General features: G+C 40.7%; 1 protein-coding gene and 1 pseudogene across 1 annotated transcript in view; one reads left to right on the forward strand and one right to left on the reverse strand.

The window, feature by feature from the left end:
- The first annotated feature begins 16,579 nt into the window (after window positions 1-16,579).
- Window positions 16,580-25,117, forward strand: part of LOC100381974 (uncharacterized) — a 29,520-nt gene continuing 20,982 nt past the window's right edge. The window contains exons 1-3 of the mRNA NM_001361565.1: window positions 16,580-16,737; window positions 19,132-19,259; window positions 19,357-19,419. Coding sequence (NP_001348494.1) covers window positions 16,622-16,737; window positions 19,132-19,259; window positions 19,357-19,419 — 307 coding nt within the window. The 5' untranslated portion in view covers window positions 16,580-16,621. The remainder of the gene's footprint in view (window positions 16,738-19,131; window positions 19,260-19,356; window positions 19,420-25,117) is intronic.
- On the reverse strand, window positions 23,015-24,313 carry LOC109940213 (uncharacterized; annotated as a pseudogene).

Genomic DNA, 25,117 nt, shown 5'->3' on the forward strand with positions numbered 1-25,117 from the left:
TATGCATTTTAATAGATTCATCTACATATTACTTTAACTGATCTCCTCGTTGATCCATGAAAGTCGTAAGAGATAGATCCGGAGCACTTATAGCAGGACCCTGAAGCGGAGGTAGGAGAGATTCCATATCGATCCCCTTGACGGATGATCTTATGGCGGTGATCCACCGTGAAGTGTGACAAGTACTTTTTCGCCGCCTCTTTGCTTCGTTCGGAGAGTTTATGCAACAGTTCTGCCTCCTCCTTGTCGCGTTGTTCGTTCCATGGTCGGCTTGATGATGTTGGTGGTGAGATCTTGGTGTGATCCTTAGAATCGGCCATCTATGGGCCGATTTTTAGCATATCTAGACAGCTAGTCCCCAGCGGAGTCGCCAAAAAGTGTGTTGGCACCGATCCGGGCGCTAAACACGGGAACAAACCGCCTGGCGGGGCTCTCTGTGGAGGCGCGGACGGTCCGCGGCACAGGGCCGGACGATCCGCGACCTGGCGCAGGAGCGGCTCCTCCTCTGCACACTTCTGGACGGTCCGCGCCTGGGGCCGGACGGTCCGCGATAGCGCATAGGGTCTTCTTCTCCGCGAAGAACCCTAGGACTCGCCCCGGGACAGATCTCGTCGAGGGGGAGAGTTCCAAGGGGTTGCTCCAGGTCGGCAGGCCGCCCGGTGCTCCTCTAATTGGTGTAGAACCGAGTAGAGATTGTTGTGGAAGACTAAAGTAAATCTAATCTTAAGGCTAAATTACTCCTACTCCTAGGAATTGAAAGTACGAAAAGGTAAAACTGATAAATAGATTTGATTTGATCGATTGTGGGCGGTTCAATCGGTCGTAGCCCTTCATCTATATAAATAGGAGGCCTGGACCCGTTACAAATCAATCTCCCGAGTTAATTCCGCGAGTTTAGCTAACAATCGTAGCAAGAAACTCGGAACCCTAACTAACTCTGTGCACGCGCGGACTATCCGCGCTACTGTCACGGACCGTTCGGCCTCACGTCTGGACCGTCCGCCCTGCCTACTTTGATGCTTAACAGTTGTCGCTGTGGTTGCGGGGCGTGCGAAAAACAGTCATAATCCGAGCAAAACATTCACGGAGCCGTAGGGAAAATAGTCATATACATGGAGTGAAGTATCGAAGCTAACTTTAACATCATTGCCATCGTACCTCGAGACTCCGACCAGAAATACCCCAACCTCCTGCCAAAAAAAAAAAATCGTAGGCTACACGCAAACAAGGGAATAATACAAAGCCACGAATAATCAAGTGCATGCACATGACAACTTTTGAACATTCCCAATTAACAGATTGTAGGTCTGTATCATCACGATGTAACAACGCCACTGATCACTCTATAATCGCCACTGTCTTTTTCAATGAGTCATACCAAGAAAGTTGGTATATATGCACGTGTTGTCAATTTATTAAATGTATCGCGAATGTCATTATTACAAATTCAGAATTAAACATATAATCACAGGCCTTTAAAATTAAGAACAAGCATAATATAAGATAATGTAAACAGGTTAAATGATTTAGGACATCAGATTTTTGTTAAGTTAGAGGAGAGAAAAAAAGAAAAAAGTGACTGCTAATTTCAGCTTGCTAATAAGAGCTGTCTATAGCATAGATTTCAAAAATATGTGGTGAGAAAATAAGAGTATCTAGATAGACGTAGTAATAATTGGTCAACATTCTCTCGGACAATAAAATATCTAACCTATTATATAGGAATAATAACTATAGAATTAATTAACGGTAAAAACATGTCAATGGCTTAGACAACCCAGCCGCTGGCTAAATCATTAGCCTTGCTCTAAGATATATATTTAGTAGAGATGTGTTGATTTTTTTTTTTTGTCAAAACCCGATTTTCTGACATTTAGCTTGTAGATTGTTTTTTATAATAGTTTTGTATTGAATTCTAAGCTTCTCAACGTACCAAAAGCTAGAAAAAGCTCATCAAAGTTTTCAGTTTTTAGTTCATTTTCTCATACGCCAAAAAAAAATTAGCTTTACAAAAGCCATCTCTACAGTCAGGCTGCTTTTAGCCCCGATCTTTCGGCTGGCAAAAGTCAGATTAAAAAACTGAAACAAACAGAACCTTTAAACTCTTGAGTTTTACACGCTTTAATCTGATCGTGTCTTTTATAGTATTTTGTCTTTATGAATTACGGCAGCTGCAGCTATAACCGAACAAATTCAAAGCTACTCGGGCACGATAAAACTTTGCAAAAAACATGAGTCCATATGCATATTAATCTGTTTAGTTATATAATACTAGTCGGTTGTCCGTGCTTTGCGACGGCTTACAACAATACTCACGTAAACTATCCATCAAAAAAATTTCAAGATTTTTTATTGATTGTCTCCGCTCTCTATATAATATATTTTTTGATTTGGCTAACTGATGTTATTGTTTACTCCATGCAAATATGTCTTGGGACAACACGACCAATGAAGTGAGCAATTAGAAGAGAGTTCACAACGATTGATTGAATGAACAGAGATTATAAAATGACATAATTCCATCATACAAATACCAAATAAGAGAAAGTTTGTGAGATCAAGTTTCTAAAATAAGTCTCATGAAGTCAAACTTATAAAAAAGATAGATCAAAATATGGAGTAATTGCTAAAGTCAGGCATCAATAAAAACTGAATGCGCTCCATATAAATTATGCTACTTCGTAGCAATTACTAACGTTTAAAACCAACAAATAACCTTTCATTTTGCTATTACTGTGACAAATCATTGCTGCTCCATCCAATTCAGCAACCTCAAACACCATGTAGTCCATTGCGCCAATGTGATCTCAGAAACGACCTAATGCTTGCAAGAGCCAAGAACGTCGTGTCGTGCTTCGGCTGTAGCCTCGGCCCGTAGTGCTGGCTCGGCCCGACACGATTATTTTTTTATTTTACAAAAAAACGTATATACTTATGTACAATTTATATTCAATATTAAAAACATCTTAGCGTGATGTTTTACTGGTTAGACAGTTTCACCCAGTACTCTCCCGTCCTTCTTCCATCAGGGCATGGGTTTAAACCCCACCTCCTACAGCGTTTTTTAACATTTTACGCTAATTTAATTAAATGGATCGACGGGCTAACGGGCTGGTCCGACATAGTTAGCAGGCCGGCATGACGTGCCTGTGCCATAGTTGTGGCCCGCGTGCATCTAGCCCATGCCGGGCGTCGTTACACTGATTTAATTAAATGGATCGACGGGCTAACGGGCTGGCCAGACATAGTTAGCAGGCCGACATGACGTGCTTGTGCCATAGTTGTGGCCCGCGTGCATTTAACCCGTGTTGGGCGTCGTTTGGCATCTATAGACGTGCAACCGATTAATTTGAAATAGCTGTAAGGGGTTATTTGTAAAAAAATGACGCATGACGACCGTTGAAACTAGTGCTTTAAGTATAGTATAGAAGTATAGAATTAATATAAGAATCTAATCAGGACTCGATACTTTGGATAACGATGAGGACGACATGAGGATGACGACGACGACTGATTTGAGGCCGGGCGCGTGATTAATGCAGGGTTGAGCTTACGCGTAATGATTTTACTTACCGGTGAAGTCAGAAGAGACACGGATCTGATGTGAAAGCAAGTGCAGGTACATGAACGAAGCAACATCTAGCTATCTGGTGTGTTTTTTCTTGTGTGTGTGTGTATGTGTAGGACGAGGGTAACGATGGATCTATAGATTGTACTTTAGGCGAAAGCCGCTTTGGCTGAAAGGACGCTCCTCGGCCGGCCCTGCTTTTTGCTCCTCGCGGCTTTTGAGATCTTGGCTTACATGAACCACACACTTGTGGCGAGAATCCATGCATAAGAACGCTGCTCATTAATTTTATTAGAACAACATTACTTATAGAGTGTTTAGTTTGAGGAATCAAACCATCCAAATTGAAGTGGTGCATCATGAGTTCATTCCTCAAATTTGGTAGAATGACTTCATTCCTCATATTAGTACTAACTAACTAACTATAAAGAATGAAGTGGTGATTGATCAACTCATTCTATTCCACAAACCAAACAAAAATAGTGAGGAGTGAGAAGATGAGAGACTAGTTCATTACTCAAACCAAACACCCCATTAACTTTTTTTACCAGATCTTCGATTTCGCTTTGTTTCTCATGCATTTGCTTCTGTAAGTAAATTAAGTTATCTCTGTATATAGAGAGAGACGTGTTGGAGTTTGCTGGGTGTGTTATATTTAATTTAAGTCTAGAATAACTTTTAATGGTCCACTCATAAATGCTGAAAGTGTAAGTGGCGAATTTAGTCCCATATGAAAAATAGTAGGAGGACGAAGCCAATTTAAATAGCTTGTCTTTTTTCATTTCTTAAAAGGAAACATGAGAAGAAGAGAGCTAAAGCCACATATTCCATAGGTATATATGCGCGCGTGTTTCATGTTTTTTCATATGATTATTCGTGTGACTTATGACTTAAATATATTGAGTATCCTAAGGGACTTGACAGAATAATGATTCTAACTAAATCTTTTACGACAATGTGATAACTATTGTCGGACGTGCAAATTGACCATATTGATGAGGTCAACCGTGGAGCCCATATTGATGAGATCAACCATGGAGGCCAAGCTTACTACATTAGTTATAACTAAATTCATTCTAGTGATCCTTATGAATTGCAATAACAAATCAGTTGTCACGAAAGTACTCTAGAGTGCCCACTATTTGATTATGTAAACCCAAACAAAAATCTAGCACATTTTATGGAAGGTCTATCTTGAAACGTGATAGATGAGACCAACTTAAGTTATAGACAGTGGCAACATAACCCTTTATGATCAGATATCCTGTGAATTAGGACTTGGGAAAACAAGCTATGAGTATAACTAGGAGAGAATATAATATGTTACCCACTCTAAGATGTAGTACTTTCTACTTCTCTAGTCTATAAGGCATGCCTTTTGTGTTAATGTATTCAGAGTCTTAATAGAGAGATATTATCCTATAGGGTATTCTTGTACACGCACACCTATATGAGATGATTGTTGATTGCAATGTATGAGTTTCAGAAATTCTCTAAGAACCACATGAAAGAGACACATGTGTATGACTTATAAGGTCCACCCTATGGGGTAGTCTAAAGGACGCAAAGTATTAGTTAGAATCTATAGTGGAACTAGTTTCCACCAAAGTGTTAATTCAAGGAAAAGTCCATTGAGTAGTCGTTTGCTAGTATAACTCTTGAGTCTAGGTGGATGTTCAACTTAATTATTGTCTCCACCATAAAACTGATATATAAGCATCGTTCGAGGACATCTCGAGAGTCAATTATGTTGTGCCTTCAAGATTTGGTTTAGGATTCTTGGAGTTTATTTGGCTTGGTCCTATACTTAATAGTAAAATACAAAATAAATCTTAAAGGCTCACTCATGCATAGTGGGAGTGTAAACTATGAATTTTAGTCACACAAGAAGTGGAAGGGGATGAACCAAGTTAAATGGGTTGTCTCTTGTCATTCTTTGAAAGGAAGCATGAGTCAAATGACGATAAAGTCACATGCACATGCATAAGCACGTGTGTTTCACGTTTTTTATGTGATCATTCGTGTTAATTGTGACTTGTGATGTGGCAACTATACTTTGCTTTGCCCGGCATGTTTAGAATTGAATGCATTAGATCATGTAGGTTGTAACCAAGTCAGTTTCTTTTTTGTATGGTTATCTTGAGCATAATCATCTATATAATAGAGATGGCATTCTTTCTGAAAGGCATAAGAAATAACCAATCTACTATGGGTTACAGTTCTAGACAAGGGACTCCTTATTGTTGCATGATCATAAGCTTCTTCATCCCACATACCGGCATAACAACGACATCAGGATAGTAGTGTCACCGAAACTACACTTTACTTAAAAACCTACATGGGTTGGGGCGGATAAGGGTTTTGTGTAGCGAACACGTGACTACACATCGAGTTGATCTACACGACAACATCTACTAACACTGATAACATGAAATCATCTGCGACTAGGCTAGAGCAATCCTTGTTATGAGTAATAATGAATTCCTCGCTCATGTTTCTATTAGATGTGTTCAAGGTAGATTTAATATGCTACATGGATATGCTTTTATTTCTATGTGTGGTTTATCCATTGTCCATTTAGTGATTGCTTTATGAGTTAATTTAATCTTAAAGGTACAATCTTCTAACGACCTAAAAACCTAATAGGTATTTTAAGTTGGGTAATAGCTTTGCTGATGTGATGAAACCAGAGAAGTTCATTGGACTAAACTTTAAGAGATAGTCCATGAAACTTGATTTAGTAGAAAACAAGAAGAGTTTGAAAAGGATAATATGATAACAATAGGTTATATATTGAGTGTGCTCTCTAAAAATCTCTATCATATGTACATGAACATAAAGAGTGCAAGAGAGTTCATAAAGACTTTTAAACATAAGTATTGTGCCTCAGATGTTGGACGTGAGTTATTGGTTGTATGTCATTGAGCACTATCATAACTATAAGATGGTTGGTAATCGCTCTCTGATTGAGTAATCTCATAAGATACAACTAAATGTTGGTGAGCTCTAGCAACTAGGATGTATCTTTCCTGTTGCATTTGTGGTAGGGCATCATTGTCAAATATTTGCCTCTCTATAGGTTGAAGAAAAGGCCTAGACAAAGGATGGTGCATCCAAGGCATGGGAGGCATAATCTAATACTAATGTCATGCAACATTAGGCTAGAAAAATAAAGGGAAGTCAAAGATCACTCATACCACCAACTTCAAGAAAAAAGAAGATAAACATGAGGAGATTAAATAGTGGAGCACTTTGCTAAGAAATGCCACAACAAGAAGGGCAAGAAAATTCATCAATAGCAGAATAAGTCTATAAACATGGTTGTGAGTGAGTGTTGTTCTAGCTTATACCTAGTCTTGTTCCACCTTACGGACCATTGACAATATGCTAACTCACAACATCTATTGTTTGGGACACATTGGAGTTATCACATACAAAATGGTTGGAAGAAATTTGACAAATGACAAGCATCAGACCTCAATTGATAGAGGTGTCAGACTACAATAGTGTTAATCGAACGACAAACCCTAGTGTGCAAACAGAGAGATCATTGGACTGTGCACTATGGTTTGACGGTCGGCGTTGTACCAGTTCATTGGTTGTAGTTGCTCTCTAGTTCACCTCTAGAATGCGTTGAACCATTGTTTTATGGTCAGATCATTGAGAAAATAAAAGTGTTAAACTAGACAGGTGCACTATTCACTAAGGGCGTCCCATTATCAAGCAATTTGTGTGACTATGAAAAAGGGTGTCAGACTATGTGCCTTTTGTCTCATGGTGGTCATCGGACCAGTTCGAGGGGTAGTGATTGTTCTCGAGTTTTTTTAGGAATGTCAGGCATCTGAATATGTTAGCAGATAGTCATTAGATCAAAACAGTAAACATTTAAATGCTAGTACATGTGGCAACATCTAAGAGCATTAGATCGAGGCTACATGTTCCATAGTTTAATTCAAAACCACTATGAACAAACTTAGATGTGCTCTTCCTATGCTAAGATGATCATGGCATCAATTGTACCTTTAAGAAAGTTTATACAACATATCACCATCATACCTTCTCCCATGTTTTTCATATTCCATCCTTACCACCATATTGCCACCATTTATGGAAATTTATGGCAAAGGGGGTGAACTATGTTTACAAATATAAAGGGGAGAATCATTAACTTGAGGAAGACCATGGTTAAAAGAAGAAACAATAGAATAATCATGAAAATAGGGGTAGTAATATAATAAATAGTCTTGTTTTCATTGACATGTTATATTGTTGATTTAATCAAGGTTTCAAGTCCTTCATGATGCTAAAGGAATTCCTTAATGGGCATCAAATAAAACATGCTTCAAAGGTATATTCTTTACACTTTAGCATCATATTGTGGTTATGCTTTCTTCACAATTTATGAATTCAATATTTTTCAAACATATTATTCATATACCTAACACACATGTAGGGTGGGCTAATACTACCTAAATAGATTTCTAAAACTTGACCATACTTACAAATGGTTAAAATTGCTTCGACATGCAACACAAATCTAAACCAAGTTACTAAGTCATACTCATGTGAGACACTAACATGGAAACCAAAAAAGAAAAGACTATCTTTATGTGGTTGTCATAAATTATCAAAAAAGGGGGAGAATGAATGCTCCATATATGGTTTTATAATGAATACATCTACTGGATTAATGTTATCTATAAGTGTTTTTATGCGATACATTCAAGTCCACATCCAAAGGTTGATCAAGGTAGGCTACAATAAAAAAGATGATGATGATGATGACCAAAAGGTGAACAAGTGCTCAACATGGATGGATACAAATGGCAAGGGATCAACAAAAATGTATAAGTTAAGACATGTTTGGATTACCTATAAAAGATGCAATAGAGTGTGTCATCATATTTATGATAAGTAGCCATACTATAAAGAGATGGACTCAAGGTTTGAGATGATTACTATGTGACACTAGGTGAGATGATTGATCATGCAAAGGCAAAGGGACACATGGATGCCTATTTTGGTATGACGCATATGATGTCAAAGAGAGATAAACAAATGCATTTGCATTATACCTAATTTTGTTCCACTTTAGACGCCATTGGTAATATGCTAACTAATTGATTCTAGTTTTGGGACACGTTGGGGTTAGCACATGTGAAAAGTTGAAATAAATAGGACAAATAGCAGGCGTCAGACCCTAACTAACAGAGGCGTTAGTACACAATGGTATTAGTCTAGTGACTGACCCTAGTGCACTGTTAGAGAGATTGTCAGACCCTACACTATGGTCCAATAGAGGGCATTAGACCAATACGACGATCCTAGTTGCTCTCTAGACTAGATGAATGGGCGCACTATTCAACAGGGGGTCCCACTGTTAGACAACATGTATGACTAGGAACATTAGCATCAGACTGTGTGCTTTGGTCCAATAGTGGTCGTTGAACTAGTCTGACAGGTAGTGGCTATTGTTAGGTTTGTTTACAAAGGTCATCATACCTTGAGTTATTTGGTACGATGATCATCAGACTTAGGGCATCAGACCATACTGTTATAGGTGGTAGAATCTAAGTGCATCAGACCTGAGCTCTATGTTCCAACGCTAGGGCATCAGATGGTCCAACGACCCATAGACTACACCGACTTAGTTCCGATCTCTAGTTGACCCTTGGACATTAAATGAATCCGTAAGATCATGGATATCATAACCGAGTCCATTTCCTTCATTTTTGTGTGCCAAATTCTCTAAATAATAGAAAGAGAGTGTGTGTTCTCCCTGAAAGGCATGAGAAACAACCAATCTACTATGGGTTAGAGTTTTAGACTCGTATGGTGAGACATTTGGCTCCTCCATCCCTGACACCCACATGATGATGATGGTCGAAGTCTAGTATTTCTGAAAGCTTGATGTGCTGCATGGGTTAGGGTGAATCGGTTTTTGGATAGCGATCACATGACTGCTTATCGAGTTGGTCTGCATTGTGAGATCTACTGACTTCAACAACACCGCAAACTTATCTTTTACCATGATGCTAGAGTGATTCTCATTGTGACTAATAATGAGTTCCTTGCTCATGCTTATGTTAGATGTGTTCAAGATAGATTCAATCCGCTACGTAGATATACTTTTTATTTTCATACGTGTGGTTTATCTATTATTTATGTAACTATTGCTTTATGAATTAATTTAATGTTAAAAGTTTGCTATCTTCTGACAATAGAATGCAAGCGTTTTCTAGTAGATAGTTAATCTTTTTGTTACCTTGTAGTTTTATAAACTCTCTAGCAGGTGGTACACAGCTTGCCCGAGAGGAACTTCGTCTATGTACTAATCATTCAACGCACATTAACACATAAGTAGCTAGGTACCTAGATAATGCTAAATCTTTGTATTTATTTATATAATCATAGTGGCTCTCTGAGACTGTTAAGATATTAAGTGGCCAGAGACGTGGAGTACTCGGAACTTACATCAATAACCTTTTGGTCAGAGCATTTCTATGGGGGAATATGCATGCGTCTCTTTGTCGACTAACATAAATTATACTCCTCCTCGATCTTAAGTATTCTCCGCTTTAAACAAATTAAATCACCATTTTGTGGAAGGCAACATCTCCGGAGCGTCGGCTCTCGATCGAGGGCCAGCACGATTTCGCTCAAACTAACCATGTATTGCCAGATAAAGTGGAAACGAGCAGCAAACAAGCTCGACCATCCTTCCGGGATCTTGTTGTTGTGCTTCCAAACATTCTTGCATGCATCGATCTGTGTAGTAAGCAAAAGAAAAGCAAACAGGTTTTGATAGATGTATAGTAGTCTGCCTAGAACGTAGAGCCGTTGATGTGACGCCCGTAATTGGGCTGCTTCGGATGAGTTAACCTTTTTAGAAAAAAAATAGCTCTGTATATAAAATTTGATAAGCTTATTAAAAAATGCTATCAAACAAGCTCTCAGTGGCGGTGCCGGCCCATCATTTGTTCATATCATATATATGGGCTTACTGTAAAGCATGCATATATATACCGTACAAAACATGGTTGGTCACTAGGCGTATCATAATAGTAGATAAGTATATTTGGGACGCCGAGTGCGCCGTACGCTGGTGCCTGCGAAATCTTTGTCGGGATGAGGGGCCTTTTCCAATGAAAGTTGGACCGTACCGGGCCAATCCGGCTCGGCACAATTATATTTTAGCCTAACTTTTATTGAACTAGCACGACACCAAGTACTACATATCGATGATCGTGTCCTACCGGATCAAGCACGACACGAACAAAAAAACTTATATATATATCTAAAAGAATATATCCTTAAAATATTTATAACTTTGTTATAGACTAAAAAATCATGAGAAAGAGAAACAGATGTTTTCTATAACTTTTGTGAGGAGATAAAAAATATTGAAGCATGAAATCTCTACACTATACTTAAAACACTAGTTTCAACGGTCGTCCTGCGTCACCTTTTTACAAAAAAAAGTCCCTACATTTCTTCCAAATCAACTCAGTGTTAGATGTTTAAAACGGTGACAAAAAAGTTCCTACATTTTTCCAAATCAACTCGGTGTAAAATATTAAAAAACAGTGCAAGAGGTGAGGTTTGAACCCACACCCTGATAGAAGAAGGGTGAGAGATACTAGGTGAAGCTATCTAACCAGTAGAACATTATACTCATGTGTTTATAATATTGAATATAAATTGTACATATGTATATATGATTTTTTGTAAAATGAAAAAATAATCGTGTTGGGCCGGGCCAGCACTACGGACCGAGGCTATGGGCCAAGCACCGCACGACGCTCGTGATGGGTTGGCCCAGGCACTATTAAATGGGTCGTGCCTCGAACCGACTCGCCAGACACGACCCATTTGGTTATCTATATCTCTGCACGATAATGATGGTTCTCGACTCAGTTGCCACCAACTCGTTCACCATTCTACTTCTTTTCTCTCTCCTGCTTGAAACTGTAGTGGGTGCTCTCATGTTAGTGGAACTTTGGAAAGACCTCGTAGTGAGCCCTTGCCTACTCATCTTGGTAGTGTTTAAGGGTCTGCGCAACCTGAAGCAAATAAGGGATCACGACTTGTGGGTAAAGATGTGCAACTTGTACAGAGTGTAAAACTAGTATATTAGTCGTGCTCACGGTCATGAGCGGCTCGGACCCTCGCATGAGTAACTTATGGAATTAAACTTAATCTGTCGTTTGAATTGCATCGTGAGATTTATTATTAATTGTGATCTATTATTTAATTGGGATGGTATATACTTATACTTAGTGATTGCTAATAAAATTTTGACCAACTATTTAAAAGCAATGCTCAGTCTTAACTAATCTCTTTGGTAAGCCTTACACTTCACATGAGCCCCACCATAAGTGAAATCATGCAAATTATTCTCCACACTTGTTGAGCGATGAACGTATGTGGCTCACTCTTGCTATAATCACATTAGGTCAATAACAGGTACCACAAGATGAGGATTATTTGTGGATCATGAAGGATGCTACGATGATTTTGGAGAGGTCTAGTTCATCGTCTCATAGTCAACTATGGTTGCGGAGGATCGTGCCATCATATGATATATTTATTTAGCTATTTTGTACAGAATCCATATTATATAATAAAGATGTTACATTGATTTCTATACCATGAGTCATCATATGTGTGAGACTTGATCCTAGCGCACATTTGAGACGCACTTGGATTTGCCCTTAAATCCGGGTGTGACATCTTAGGGTTATGCAAATGCAGTTAAGTTTACATGCTGATAATAGCACACATCTATGCTGTGTTTGCGTGTGACATCCATACAATAATATCAAATATTGCTTTCATATCGACCAAACAAACATTTTCATAGCTTCCACGTGTACACAATAAATTCATCACTAGTCACTACCAGCTCAAAGACTTAGGACAACTTATTCGGCATCACTCAATCCCACATCCAAGAATAAACAGTGCATAAAGTTCACTACAAATGTGCACAATTTATAAGATTGCAATTGTATAACTCATAGCAGACTTGTGGAACAAACACAAGATGTTTCATGCTTCTAACACTGTAATAGTCCAAAAACTTCCTACGACAGCACGTTGGTTCCAATATCTAAATCTTCACCGTCACTCAAAGGTTCACCAATCGAATCATCGTCGCCGTCAACAACCACATGTGTGACCAAAAGATACTTACTATCTTCCCATCTTTATCAAGCTGGAAGCCACAAAGAATTGTGGATTTGTTTCTTGCATGTTGTAAAGAATGATAGGAGTTTAGCTACGTCATCAGCGCAGTTCTCTCGTCTCCTTGCTGCCCGCCTGCATAATTTTCATAACCAAAAATATATTAAACTCAACAAAACCAATTCTGAAATATTAATATATTTGTTACTATAAACAAACAAAACAAAAATCCTTACATGTTCTTCAGATCTTGCGCCATAGATGGAATGTTTTCAAGCCCATCATGCATGTCTAAAATAAAACCACAATGCAATATTGTGGCACTCGGCTATCATGCATTGCACCAACAAAATCCATGAACTCTGGATCATGATTCTTGTTACAATGTAGGTGTTGTTTCTCTACTTCTTCCGTAATGAATTCATGATTATGCTCCAAATTCACCAAAACAATATTTGCAGCTACCACATTATTTTATCATCATCATATATTTTCTTGGTTTTATTCCAGCCTTTCGCTGAGTTTGTCCAGTTAGCTTATTCCTCATCCAAGGTGTGTCATTGGGCTGAGGTCCACATTTTCCTTCACGCGAACAATTTAGCCACTTATCGTATGTCATCTCTCTGTATTTCTTCAATGGGAACCAACTTCATATGCATATCTTTTATAAAATTTATATGCACCATCAATATTTTTGAACATCATCCCTGTTGTAGGAACTATAATCGGATCAATGGACGCTGGCTGCAATTTCTCAACAAACATTCAACAATTATGTACATAAATTACTAATGAGATACCTACAATATCCACAATAGGGTATCACATTATTATATGCAGGGCTGGAAATAGATGCATGGAACACGTCGAAGCTTTGATCACTTACATGAGACCGAGCAATTGGGGTGTATCCATCTCCCGGGAACTAATACTTGTCATGGGAGGTCGAATCTGATTTTGCCCTCCTTCCCCATCCCTAACCTCGTCGCATCTAGGACCTCTCAGAACCAACGGAGGTATATCCATTAAGGATGCAATAGACCTAGGCACGATCTCTTGAAGCATTAGACCGCCTTCACCACCGCCCACTAGTGATGTACCGGACCCAACCATGACTCCGACCAATGACGACGACTGCAGGGTTCCCTCTGGTGTGGGGATGCCAGCAATGGCGACAAGTCTAGGGAAATGTGTAACCGACCGACCACTTTTTTGTGTCTACACTTTTTTGGCCGCTGTTCTATATGGGTTGCAGTTAACCAATAAGCATATCTAGCACACGCCCCACATACACGCATGGAAGATACAGTACCAGTCACATTCAAATCCATTATCCTACTTTTATTTTTATTCTTTTTCAACATAAAGATTAAGTATTAAATTGTTATAAATCATTATCCTATGCTATATTGTTCTTATGCAATGTTTACCCTATACACCATCAACATTATATTATTACACCTCTTGCTTCTATGTTTTATGCCATTATTACATAATATTTTTACAACAATATGTAACATTTATATATTATGCCATTCACATAAAAGCTTTTATGCCATCATGTGCTCAAAAATGACCCGTTCATGTCCCAATCCCATTCCATAATCTACGTGCCCAATCCCATTTTTACGTGCATGCCTTCATTATTACACACTGTTTTGATGAGGAAACTAATCCTTATAATCACGACCACCTCCTTTTTATGCCCCTGTTGTTTTGACCCAGTTGGTTATGCCTTCCACCATGTCGTGGGCCCGTGTACGCGCGTCACGGCGTCATCCAGGCCGCATGTGGTCTCGCGCCTGATCGCTCAATCATCCGGTCGGCTATAACGGGGGGCGGGGGAATACCGACTCAGGCTTCCTATACCATCCAAAGCCCAGGGCTTCCAATATAGGACGGGGGAATACCGACCCGGGCTTCCTATATCATCCAAAGCCCAGGGTTTCTAATATACCAACCACACACACACACACACACATATATATATATATATATATATATATATATATATATATATATATATATATATATATATATATATATATATATATATATATATATATATATATAGGGTTACTATGCCTCATATACGTTAATTAACACATTTTTATCCTAATTAAACCCCATGACATGATAATAATATGTATTGTGGTACTACAATGATTTTTTAAAATTTCTAAAATGGTAAATACGTGTTAATTAACTTATGCTGTCTCCGATAATTCCCTCTATACATCTTTCCTTATATGTACTTTTAATATATTTTACTATCTTCCACTAAAAATTCTTCTCCATATACAATTTATCTTATATAATTTCTCCTACACACTATAACTCAGTTAATTAACACATATTTATCATTTTTAAAATTTTTAGAAAATCATACAATGTATGTAGTGTTATAATACATATTATTATCATGCCACTAGGCTTAATTAAGGTTAAAAACATGTTAATTAACGTATAATAGGAGCACGATGCTTCTTTATACACATGAAGAACTATAAATTGTTAAAGATGAAATCGTGAGCTTTTCATTGAGAGCTTGCTCGGTTAGGAGTGTATTAAAAAGAATTAGAGATGATTAAATCTTTTGCTAGTAAAAAAAAATAAAAGGAGATTTCATTTTTCTAGTCTCCTTTGATCTATATGCAATCGAAATAAAAGTTTTACGGGTAGGGTCTAAGTTAATGGTCGTGCAAAATACTGTTTTGCATTATATATTGAACTGTTTGCAGAGTGAAGTTTGAAATAGTAAGATAAAGAGTGGGATAAGTAGTCATCTTAGGCTCTGTTTGGGAGGGCTTCGACTCCTTCAAAAGAGTACCTCTTCCACAGGAGCTGGTGCCTTTGACAGATTGTTTCACAAAACACGTATTTTTTGATTCGGTGTTGTGGCAAAAAAATACGATGAAATCTGAACACTGTCAACTTCAGGCAAAGCATCAAACGCAAAACAAGATATTAACATGTGAAACATCTAGCATTGTCATTACAATGTTTAGCAAAACTGCTATCTACTATCTGAAATTTGCTACTTGATACAAGAAGCTAATTGGTAATTGAAACTTCCTTACCAGATCACTAGCAAACGAAGTTGCTTTCTTATGAATGCTTTCTTATGACAACTTAACACAAACTTCCTTATCAGATCACTTGTCAAACTGCTTCAGCTCGACACAAACTGCTTCCTTATCAGATCAGCATCATAAGATATAAGTAACATGATTTTTTGAACTTCCTTATGACTGTCAGTATATGAGCATCTGGCGGCGCGGCGTTGCGACACGGCGATGGCTCGGGAAGAGATACTGCTCGAGGAGAGATTGCGCTGCGGCGATGGGGAGAGAGGCAGCGTGGATCTACGCATACGTGGAGCCGTGCAGAGCTAAAATTTAAGCTCCGGCTCTCAGCCTAGGACATGACGTTTGGGAGGGAACCGGCAAAGAGCCAGAGCCGGAGCCCGGAGCCCTTCCAAATAGCCTCTTAGGCTATCTCCCGCAGACGGTGTAAACGGTCGTGTAAAGTACTATTTGTATTGTAGATTATTCGTGGAATAAAGTTTGAACTATGGAGCGAGTACGGTGATATCTGTTGAGAGAGCAATCCAAACACGCCCTTCGTGTCAAGACAGCTGACACACGATTGGTGCGTATCGAAAGTACTCGTTAATATCTCCGGCATCGTCACGGCGGCAGCCGGGATCCCCCCCGGTACGAGTTGGTCGAGCCGTCACGTGGGGCCGCTCTGGCACTGCCCCATGGCCCCCATCAAACACTCGCCCCAACCTCAAACAGTGAACGGCGCCACCTCTCCGCCGCCGTCAGATCGGAGCTCGACTCCGAACCCCGCTTTTCAGCCGCCATGGCGGCGCCACCGCGCCGCTCGCTCCTTGTCCTCCTCGCGGGGATCCTAGTTTTCGGCTCCCTCACCACCCTCGCCACAGCCATCTACGAGGACCAAGTCGGTCTCGCGGACTGGTACGTGGACTCGCTCCCCTAGATCCGATCCTCCTTTAGCTTAGGCCGGCGCGACGTAATGGAACTTCGAGCTCCTAGTTCAGATCACGACTAGGATTGTGTTGTGAGCAGCTGTGCGCGGTGTCAGTACAGGTTTGCTAGGTTTCGGCGAATCAGGGTGTGGATTACGAGCTTCCAACTGAATTCTGTAGTAGTAGCGGTGAATGTTGCGGATTAGTCCTGTCGGGTTAGTAGAGAAGTTTCTTTAGCTATATAGCGATTATACAGTGATTGCATCCTAGCGGAGCTAGAATTAATTGGAAGCCTGGGCAACTTAAAAAGACTACATAATATAAAAAATCATAAATATACTGCAAAGTACTTAAAAATTTGCTTGCATGTATATAATATGCTAATCTCATATAACATGAGGTAGACTCATTTTCCAGTCTTTATGCTATGACGTTGTGTCATCATATAATTATCAAATGCTTTAAATAATTTCCACTTAATGTAACACTAACACACCACCAAGTGATTGAACCATTTATCTGAAATTCTGTTGCGTGGTTTGCCCTTAATTATTTTCATTGTGTAGAATAAAATTTGTACGACTCGAAATACCTGACACCGTGATCTTGGATATGAAGCAGAAAAAAATTAATGATTCAAGCTAATTATCGCTTGGGTCGGCATCGACAGCATTGCTGTTATCGTGGAGATGAGCCAAATGAGATGACTGTTGACATTATCATTGCTTTTATCTGGTGCAAACAAAAGATGTGCATGAGTGTGGGTGGAGTCTGCTCTCGTACAACCCATATGAAAAGAAAATGAAGTTAGGCCATACAACCTTTGGTGATGTAGAATCTGTTTGTAGGCATGGCATCCAGCAAGCAGCGGCAGCGGATACACATGACCATGCGACCAGATGAGAAATTATGGGCGGCTGCCTGGAAAAAAATGAAAAAAATTACCTAGATATAATAGGCTTTTGCTGGAGATTAAGCCCGAGCAAGAGCCCACCCTGCCCGGGCCTTAGCTCCGCCCATGTCCTAGCCTGAAATTCTCTGTTTTTAGCTATTTAACGAGTATACAGAGAATCTTGTTCTTGGGCTAGATTCATGGATGGGCATGGGCTTCATCATTTGAATAAAGTGCAGTCTGCATGAGCCTGAGTTGGTTTGCGTTTTGTGGATGAGGTTTGCGTTTTTTTAGATGCTTGATGTTCCCTGGTGCACTTTGCATGGTTTACATGGAAGGTTCAGTTTTGTACCATGGATATTGGCTGAGTATCGCAACATGGTTGACCTATGTATGCATGCAGCGCAGCCAGTCAATTCTTGGTTACCGCATTGCCTTGCTTATGATAATTAATGCTACCTTTGTTCTCGAATATTTGTCGCCCGCTAGTTCATTTTTGAGCTAAACCGCGATAAATAAAAAAGAACGGAGAGAGTATTAAATTAGGACTTAAGCTTAACCTTTAGTTATTGTATTACCTCTGTATATTTTCTTCTAAATATATTTGGTGTATCGGATTTAAGTTTCTTCCTATAGAGGTAAAGTTTCTTAATAGTTATCACGATGGAAGAATGAATTTGTCTTTCTCCCTAAATGTTACTATTCCTCTCAATTCATGGTCTCCCTCATCCTTCCTCGAGTCCTCAAACTCCTTAAAGCCTCTAGTATTTAGCCTGTGCCATCCTGTTCCTCGCCATACAGTAGTTATCCTTTTATATCCACCTGATGTCTGAGTATACATCACAATACATCATTATCAGATTGTAAGCACTGCTTGATCTAGTGCTATGGATCCTGAAGGGGTTTACCCGGTAGAGGGGATTAGTGGAGGATTATGGGCCTCATTAATGGGCCGGTATTCATTTGTAATAGTATAAATACTACCTCTTGTACTGGAACAATCATCTATGAAAATAACAGAATACCAAAATCCCCAACTCTTACCTGTTTTCCCTTACCTGGGATACGACACTCGAGGAAGAACTCACCGGAGTTCTTCTGGTTGCTGCTCACGACGCGGAGGCGGGCGCCCTTCGTCCAAGGGCAGTGACGCAGATTTGCTGAATTGCTTCAGTATCCATGATTTCTCCTCTCTCTTAATCAGGTTTATGGGGGACTTGACATCTACTTCTCTTGAATTGCTCACAGGCTGTGCTAACCCATTGAGAAGTCTATGTTTCATGATGTGCCCTGTGGTGCTGTGTTAGTTCTATATATGATAAAATAATTCTGTGGTAAAACTGCTGTAGAGTTCACTATTTGATGTGGAATCATGTAATCAGTTATTGCTAGTTGCTTCACCTGTTAACATCATTTAATTTGTAGCTACCTACATGCAGTCTTTTGGAGTAATACAACAACACCATTTTAATATGTTGATGTCCTTCACAGGCACCAGAAGTACATTGGCAAAGTAAAGCAAGCAGTTTACCACAGCCAAAAGAGTGGAAGGAGGCGTGTTGTAGTCTTGACAGAGGAAAATGTGATCTCATCTCTTGATCTACGTTCTGGAGATATATGTGAGCCTTCATGTTCACAGATTAGCAAATCTAAAGTGCAGTCTCATATTTTGCTCACACATTTGTCCTTAATATCTGTGTGTTTTATGTGGTGCAGTCTGGCGACATGTCATTGACAAGAACGACCCCTTGGATCAGCTTAGTCTTTCACTTGGAAAATGTTAGTCTAATATTTTATTCCCTTATTAGATGCCCTTGAGAAAATTGCTCTATTGCTGCTCTCTGTTTATTTCATTCTATTATGTTTCTTCCACTTCTGATGGGATTTCTTATTGCTTGGCATCCAGTCTTGCTAACTTTATCCTCCAAACAACTTGTTTTTTATGCATTCGAAACTATATTTTTTTGTACCCATTTCTTACCTGTAAGGCCAATGATTCAAGACACCCCCTCGATTTTGTTCGAACAAAGTTTGTGGCAGCCTTTGACTCTTTCTGGACTGAAGGGGGTGGGTGGGGTGTTCATCAACCCCCGCCTTCAGTGGTCTAACCCATGAGGGATTAGCTAGGACTTGTACTACCTAGACTGCTAAACATTTCAACATTAATAAATAACTAGCATTGTAGAACATGCAATGTTCTTCTGGGTAACATCCTGAAAATCCGTTTCATGAGCCACATGTTAGCGTGCTTTCAAAACTCAAATCTAAAAAAAATTACTTGCTGTGCAACGATAGAAAAAATGTATTTCTTAAGGTAAGGCACTAAGGCTTAGTGGATTAAGATCTCACTAGGCTGATTGATTACTGACAGTTTCTCCTGAAATTAATTTGAAACCTTGGTATTACAATCTATAGACTAAAACGAGATACCACTAGCATAAGTATGCAACAATAATAGTTGCATAGTGAATTAGTGACAGGAAACATGAATTGTCAATTGTGGTCTTGGTATCAATTACCACAAGATATATGAGAGATACTTGCAAGTTTGATATGTACAGGATGTCACTCTATTATCCATGCTTTTAGTAGCTTACGAAGCAATAGCTACGATTTAGGCCTTAGTGGTTCAAGGTTATTCTATTCCTTTCTTTTTTTGTTATGTGAGAATAACCTTTATTTAGCGAAAGGACCTCTAGCCGAGTTGGTTAGGTGGTTTAAGTAGCACTCCTTAGGTCCTGAGTTCGAATCCCAGTGGGAGCGAATTTCAGGCCGAGGTTAAAAAAGGTCACTCGCTGGTTCCCCTGGTCGTGTGCACACGAGATGGAGTGACCTATAGGGGGTGGATCCTCGTGTAGGGGCTGGTAGGGCTTAAAGCACGAGTAAAGATCTGACCTATAGGGGGCGGACCCTCATGTTGCATGGGGGACCAGCTTTTGTGACCTTTCTCGGTTGGGGCTCCGATTGAACTTCTTCTTAATATAATACCGTGGGGCGGTCTTTCCCTTACCGACCGATAATAACCTTTATTTATGGTACATACATATTATAAACATGATTGATATGGAGTAATGAGAACTAAAACTCTATTCATCCACTGTTGGGTACTGGCTGATTACTTAATTATTTGTATGAACAACCAATATATTATCATATACACATGATTCTTTTACTAACAACACTAATTATGAAAGGGGTTATGACTTTTAAGATTTTTTATGGGAGATAATTCATCCAACCTATTGGGAACTGGATGTTGGCCATATAATCAAAGCATGGTGGATGATGTGGCGTCAAGCATCTAGCGTTCTATGTGACAAAAGGGTACCATAGAAGCTAGAAGACGAGTCTTATAGGATGGCGATTAGACCTGCTATCTTGTATGTTGCAGAACGTTGGCCTACAAAAAAATGACTTGTTCAGAAGATAAGTGTTGCGAAAATGCGTACGTTGCATTGGATTTGTGGCCATATAAGAAGGGATCAAGTCCCAAATGATGATATACGTGATAGGCTAGGGTTAACACCAACTGAAGAAAAGCTTGTCCAATACCAGGTGAGATGGTTTTGATATTTCTAATAGAGACCTCCAGAGGCACCAACATGTAGTAGAATTCTAAGACGCGTTAGTAATGGGAAGAGAGGCAGGGGAAGGCCGAAGTTGACATGAGAAGAGACAGTATTAGGAGATTTGAAAGGATGGAATATACCCAAAGATTTAGCCTTAAATAGGAGTGCATGGGAAAACAACTAACCACATGCCTGAATTTTTTTCTCTCTCTCGAACACGCAGGAGAACTGTGTATCATTATATTAAGAAGAAAGAAAGGTCTAATATAGACCGATTACAATGCGCCTCAAAAAGCAGCCACACATAACCATACTTCCTCATGAATGTTCCAGAAATACCCATAAGATAGCATCCTCATGAATGTTCTGCAAAAGAGCGATGATGTTAGGGGAGGCTGCATCAAACACACAAGCATTCCTATGTTTCCAAATCCTCCAGGCTACCAGAATGACAATGGAATTAAACCCTTCTGTGGTCTCTGCACCCTACATTCAGCATCAGTCCACCAGTCTTGTAACACCATACCATCAATTCTAGGCGCCAGGTGCTGCAAACCTATTCTGCTCAGAACCCGAAACCAGATGTCCCTCGCAAAAAACAACTGATTAGAATGTGTTGAACAGTTTCCTGTTCCTGGTCACATAGCAGACAACGCACTGGATGATCCATTCCTCGTCGCGCTAGACGATCAGCAGTCCATTTATTGAGAGAGGCCAGCCAAATGAAAAATTTGCAACGAGATGGTGCCTAGCTTTTCCAAATCCTAGCAGCAGGCTCAAAAGTTGTTGAACCAACAAGGAAACGCTCATAAGCGGATTGCAGAGTAATCTTTAGAGGATGTTGGCATCCAACAGTGGTGATCAGGGACCCCTGGCTGGATTTGAATCTCCTGTAATAAATCCCAGACCAAAAGTAATTCAAGAATAACCTGAGTTGGATGACTACCAGAGATGTCTTCCACCCATCTATTGTCTACCAATGCCTGCTGGACGGTTCTCCTATTTCTACTTCAAATATGGCTTGTCAGGGTGTCAAGGGCCTTAGTGTCTAGGGTAGGTGGCCCTCGGCTACGGAGATCGTAGCCACGGTCCGTCGTCTTCTCCGGCGAGGTTATGCCCCTCTGCCGTTGGCTTAGTTGAGAGAGAGAGAGAGATTAGGATAATGATCTTTCTTAATTCCAACTCAGGTCTGGTTACAGGAATATATATAGGCCCCTAGGCCTAACTGCATGGAGGTAACTGCTCCCTAATTCTAGGCATGCAAACAAACCCTTAATGCTAGGCATGCAAACAAACTTATCTAGTTTCTATCCTTAATTCTAGGCATGCAAACAAACTTATCTACTTTCTATCCTATCCACTAGAGCCGGCGGCTGTTGCCTCTTGGGTGCGCTCACGCGCACAACACAACCCGGGCGCCGTACATGACACAGGGCTAAAGCTATTTGTCGCAGGGACATCCGCTGGAGCCAATGATCAGTCTAAAACAAAGTAGTAGCCCCATCACCAACAATAGAACAAATTGAGGTTGCAAATAAGGCTGCAACACTACTACACTAGGGTGTGTCTTTGTTATGGGCTGCGATGGGATCGGGGAATTGGAGAGGGAGTTGTAGTTGCAGGATTGTCGGTCGGGGGCCTCTGTCCACGGCCAGACAAGAAGAAGGCTTGCTTCTAATTCTTGCTTACCATTAAATGATACAATCATGACTCTTTTATAGAGACGACTGACTTATCTCTATCCAACTAACCGAATCTGATCTAATCCTTATCTCTTCCCTAACTAATCTGATCCAAACCAAATCTGATCTAATCTCGGTACTGTTCACGTGCTGCAACCTAACGATGACTCCACTAGACACAAACCTAACACCTAAAAATAAGCCTTTTACATCTCGGCTTATTTTATTATTTCGAATCTGAATTAGACTGTGACTCTTTATTTTTTTGAGCCCTTAAGATAAGGCAAACACCCTCCGCGCATTGGACCTGCACGTGTGCAGCCACTTGGGACGCTATCTGGACGAAAGGGGAGTACGTGGATGACCACCTGGAATGGGTCGCAACAATGACCAGCGGAGGTGCCCTCAAGGCGGTAGGTAGTGGAATGTGGTGGTGCTAGGCAGTGCGCCCTCGCCGATGACAAGGAGGGGACCACCTTTCCTACTGCCTCTGCCGTAGAGTTGGAGTTCGTGGCCCGCGGGACACGCACCATGCTCACGCTTGGAGACACGGGCCAGCTCGGTTGCTGATGGCCATCCGACAGGGCGAGGTCGCATCCCCATGTGCCAAAGTCGACCGCCACCAAGGTTGCTTCGAGCATCTACCGGCGCACTAGGAGGCCACGCGCCGCAGCCTGCAGCCGCCCCGCCGCAGACACATTGCAGGCACTCGCCCGCGCAATCGCCTTCCTCTCCGCGAACTGTTGCAAGGTTGCTGGGAGGACTGGGCGCTGCCGCTTGAAGATGGGGCGTTGTCCTTGCCGGCGCGCTAGGAGGCAGCGTGCCACCGCCTGTAGCTGCGTCGTCGATGCCCAGATGCCATCCACGCCCCCGTAGAAGACGTCATCGCAGTGCTGCTATGGTGGCACAGGCATGGGGGCGGTGAACGACGGGGCCGGTGAAGGAGACGGGGCCATCGTGAATTCTGGTGTCGTCGTTGATGAGAGGGCGTATGATGAAATTGGTGATGGTGATGGTGACATGGAGATGAGGTAAAGGGGCAGCCCCGTTGGTGCGAGGGCACTGGCACCGATTGGGCGATGTGACGACGCCAGTGGTGGCAGGGGTGGTACCGCGGTCGCTGGTGGGTGCTTTATCGCCGACGACTGTGGCGCCGGCGGGTGTTGGGAGGGAAACACCATGCGCGCCATGAAGGCTTCAATGGTTGCCACAGAGCGCGCGAGGGTGGCAAAGTTGTTGGTGATGGCGATAAGACTGGCGTCGAGCTTGGCGTTGAAGCCCTCGAGGGTCATCGACATCGGATCGCCTGATATATCCGATACCAGATTGTTATGGACTGTGATGGGATTGGGGAATTGGAGAGGGAGTTGTAGTTGCAGGAATGCCGGCCGGGGGCCTCTGCCCACGGCCGGGCAAGAAGAAGGCTTGCTTCTAATTATTGCTTACCCTTAACTGATACAATGTTGTCTCTTTTATAGAGACGACTGACTTATCTCTATCCAACTAACCAAATCTGATATAATCTTTATCTCTTCCTTAACTAATCTAATCCTTATCTCTTCCCTAACTAATCTGATCCAAACCAAACCAAATCTGATCTAATCTCGGCACTGTTTGGTTGAGTCTATTTGGTGCCTCCCTGACATCCTTAATATCAAAACTTGCCCATGGTCTATTTGGTTTAGTCTTCATAAGCCAAAGCCACCTCATATTCAATGCCTAGCCCATTATTTCCAGATTATGAAAGCCCACTCCACCTTGAGAAAGTGGTCTGCAGACCCTAGCCCATCCAGCAGAGCAATGTCCACCTTTGATATCCGTTCTTCCTTTCCATAAGAATCCTCTCCTAATTTTATCAATTGACTTGACAACCCATTTAGGACATGCCTGAATCTTGACTTGTGACTTCTATTGGATTTTAACTCTAGCCTACGCGGCTACGCCTACCCCAACTTGCTTGGGACTAAAATACTTTGTTGTTGTTGTTATTGGGTACTGGATGATTCAAGCTTATTAAAACGATAAAAAGTTGGAACGCTCATGGGTGAAATTTTGACTTTTAAACGTTTAAACTTTGTTTAAACGTAGTTTTAAACAACATAGTTAAAATACCAATATATCATAATTTCAGACAATAATATGAAATTAAATACCAAAACAGAGAGGTTAGTGGCTTACCAAAACTTCACCCATGAGCTGGATTGAACCCCAAAAGTAACTAATAGA

This window comes from Zea mays, chromosome 6, assembly GCF_902167145.1.
Source record: "Zea mays cultivar B73 chromosome 6, Zm-B73-REFERENCE-NAM-5.0, whole genome shotgun sequence".
In the NCBI taxonomy this organism is placed as follows: Eukaryota; Viridiplantae; Streptophyta; class Magnoliopsida; order Poales; family Poaceae; genus Zea; species Zea mays.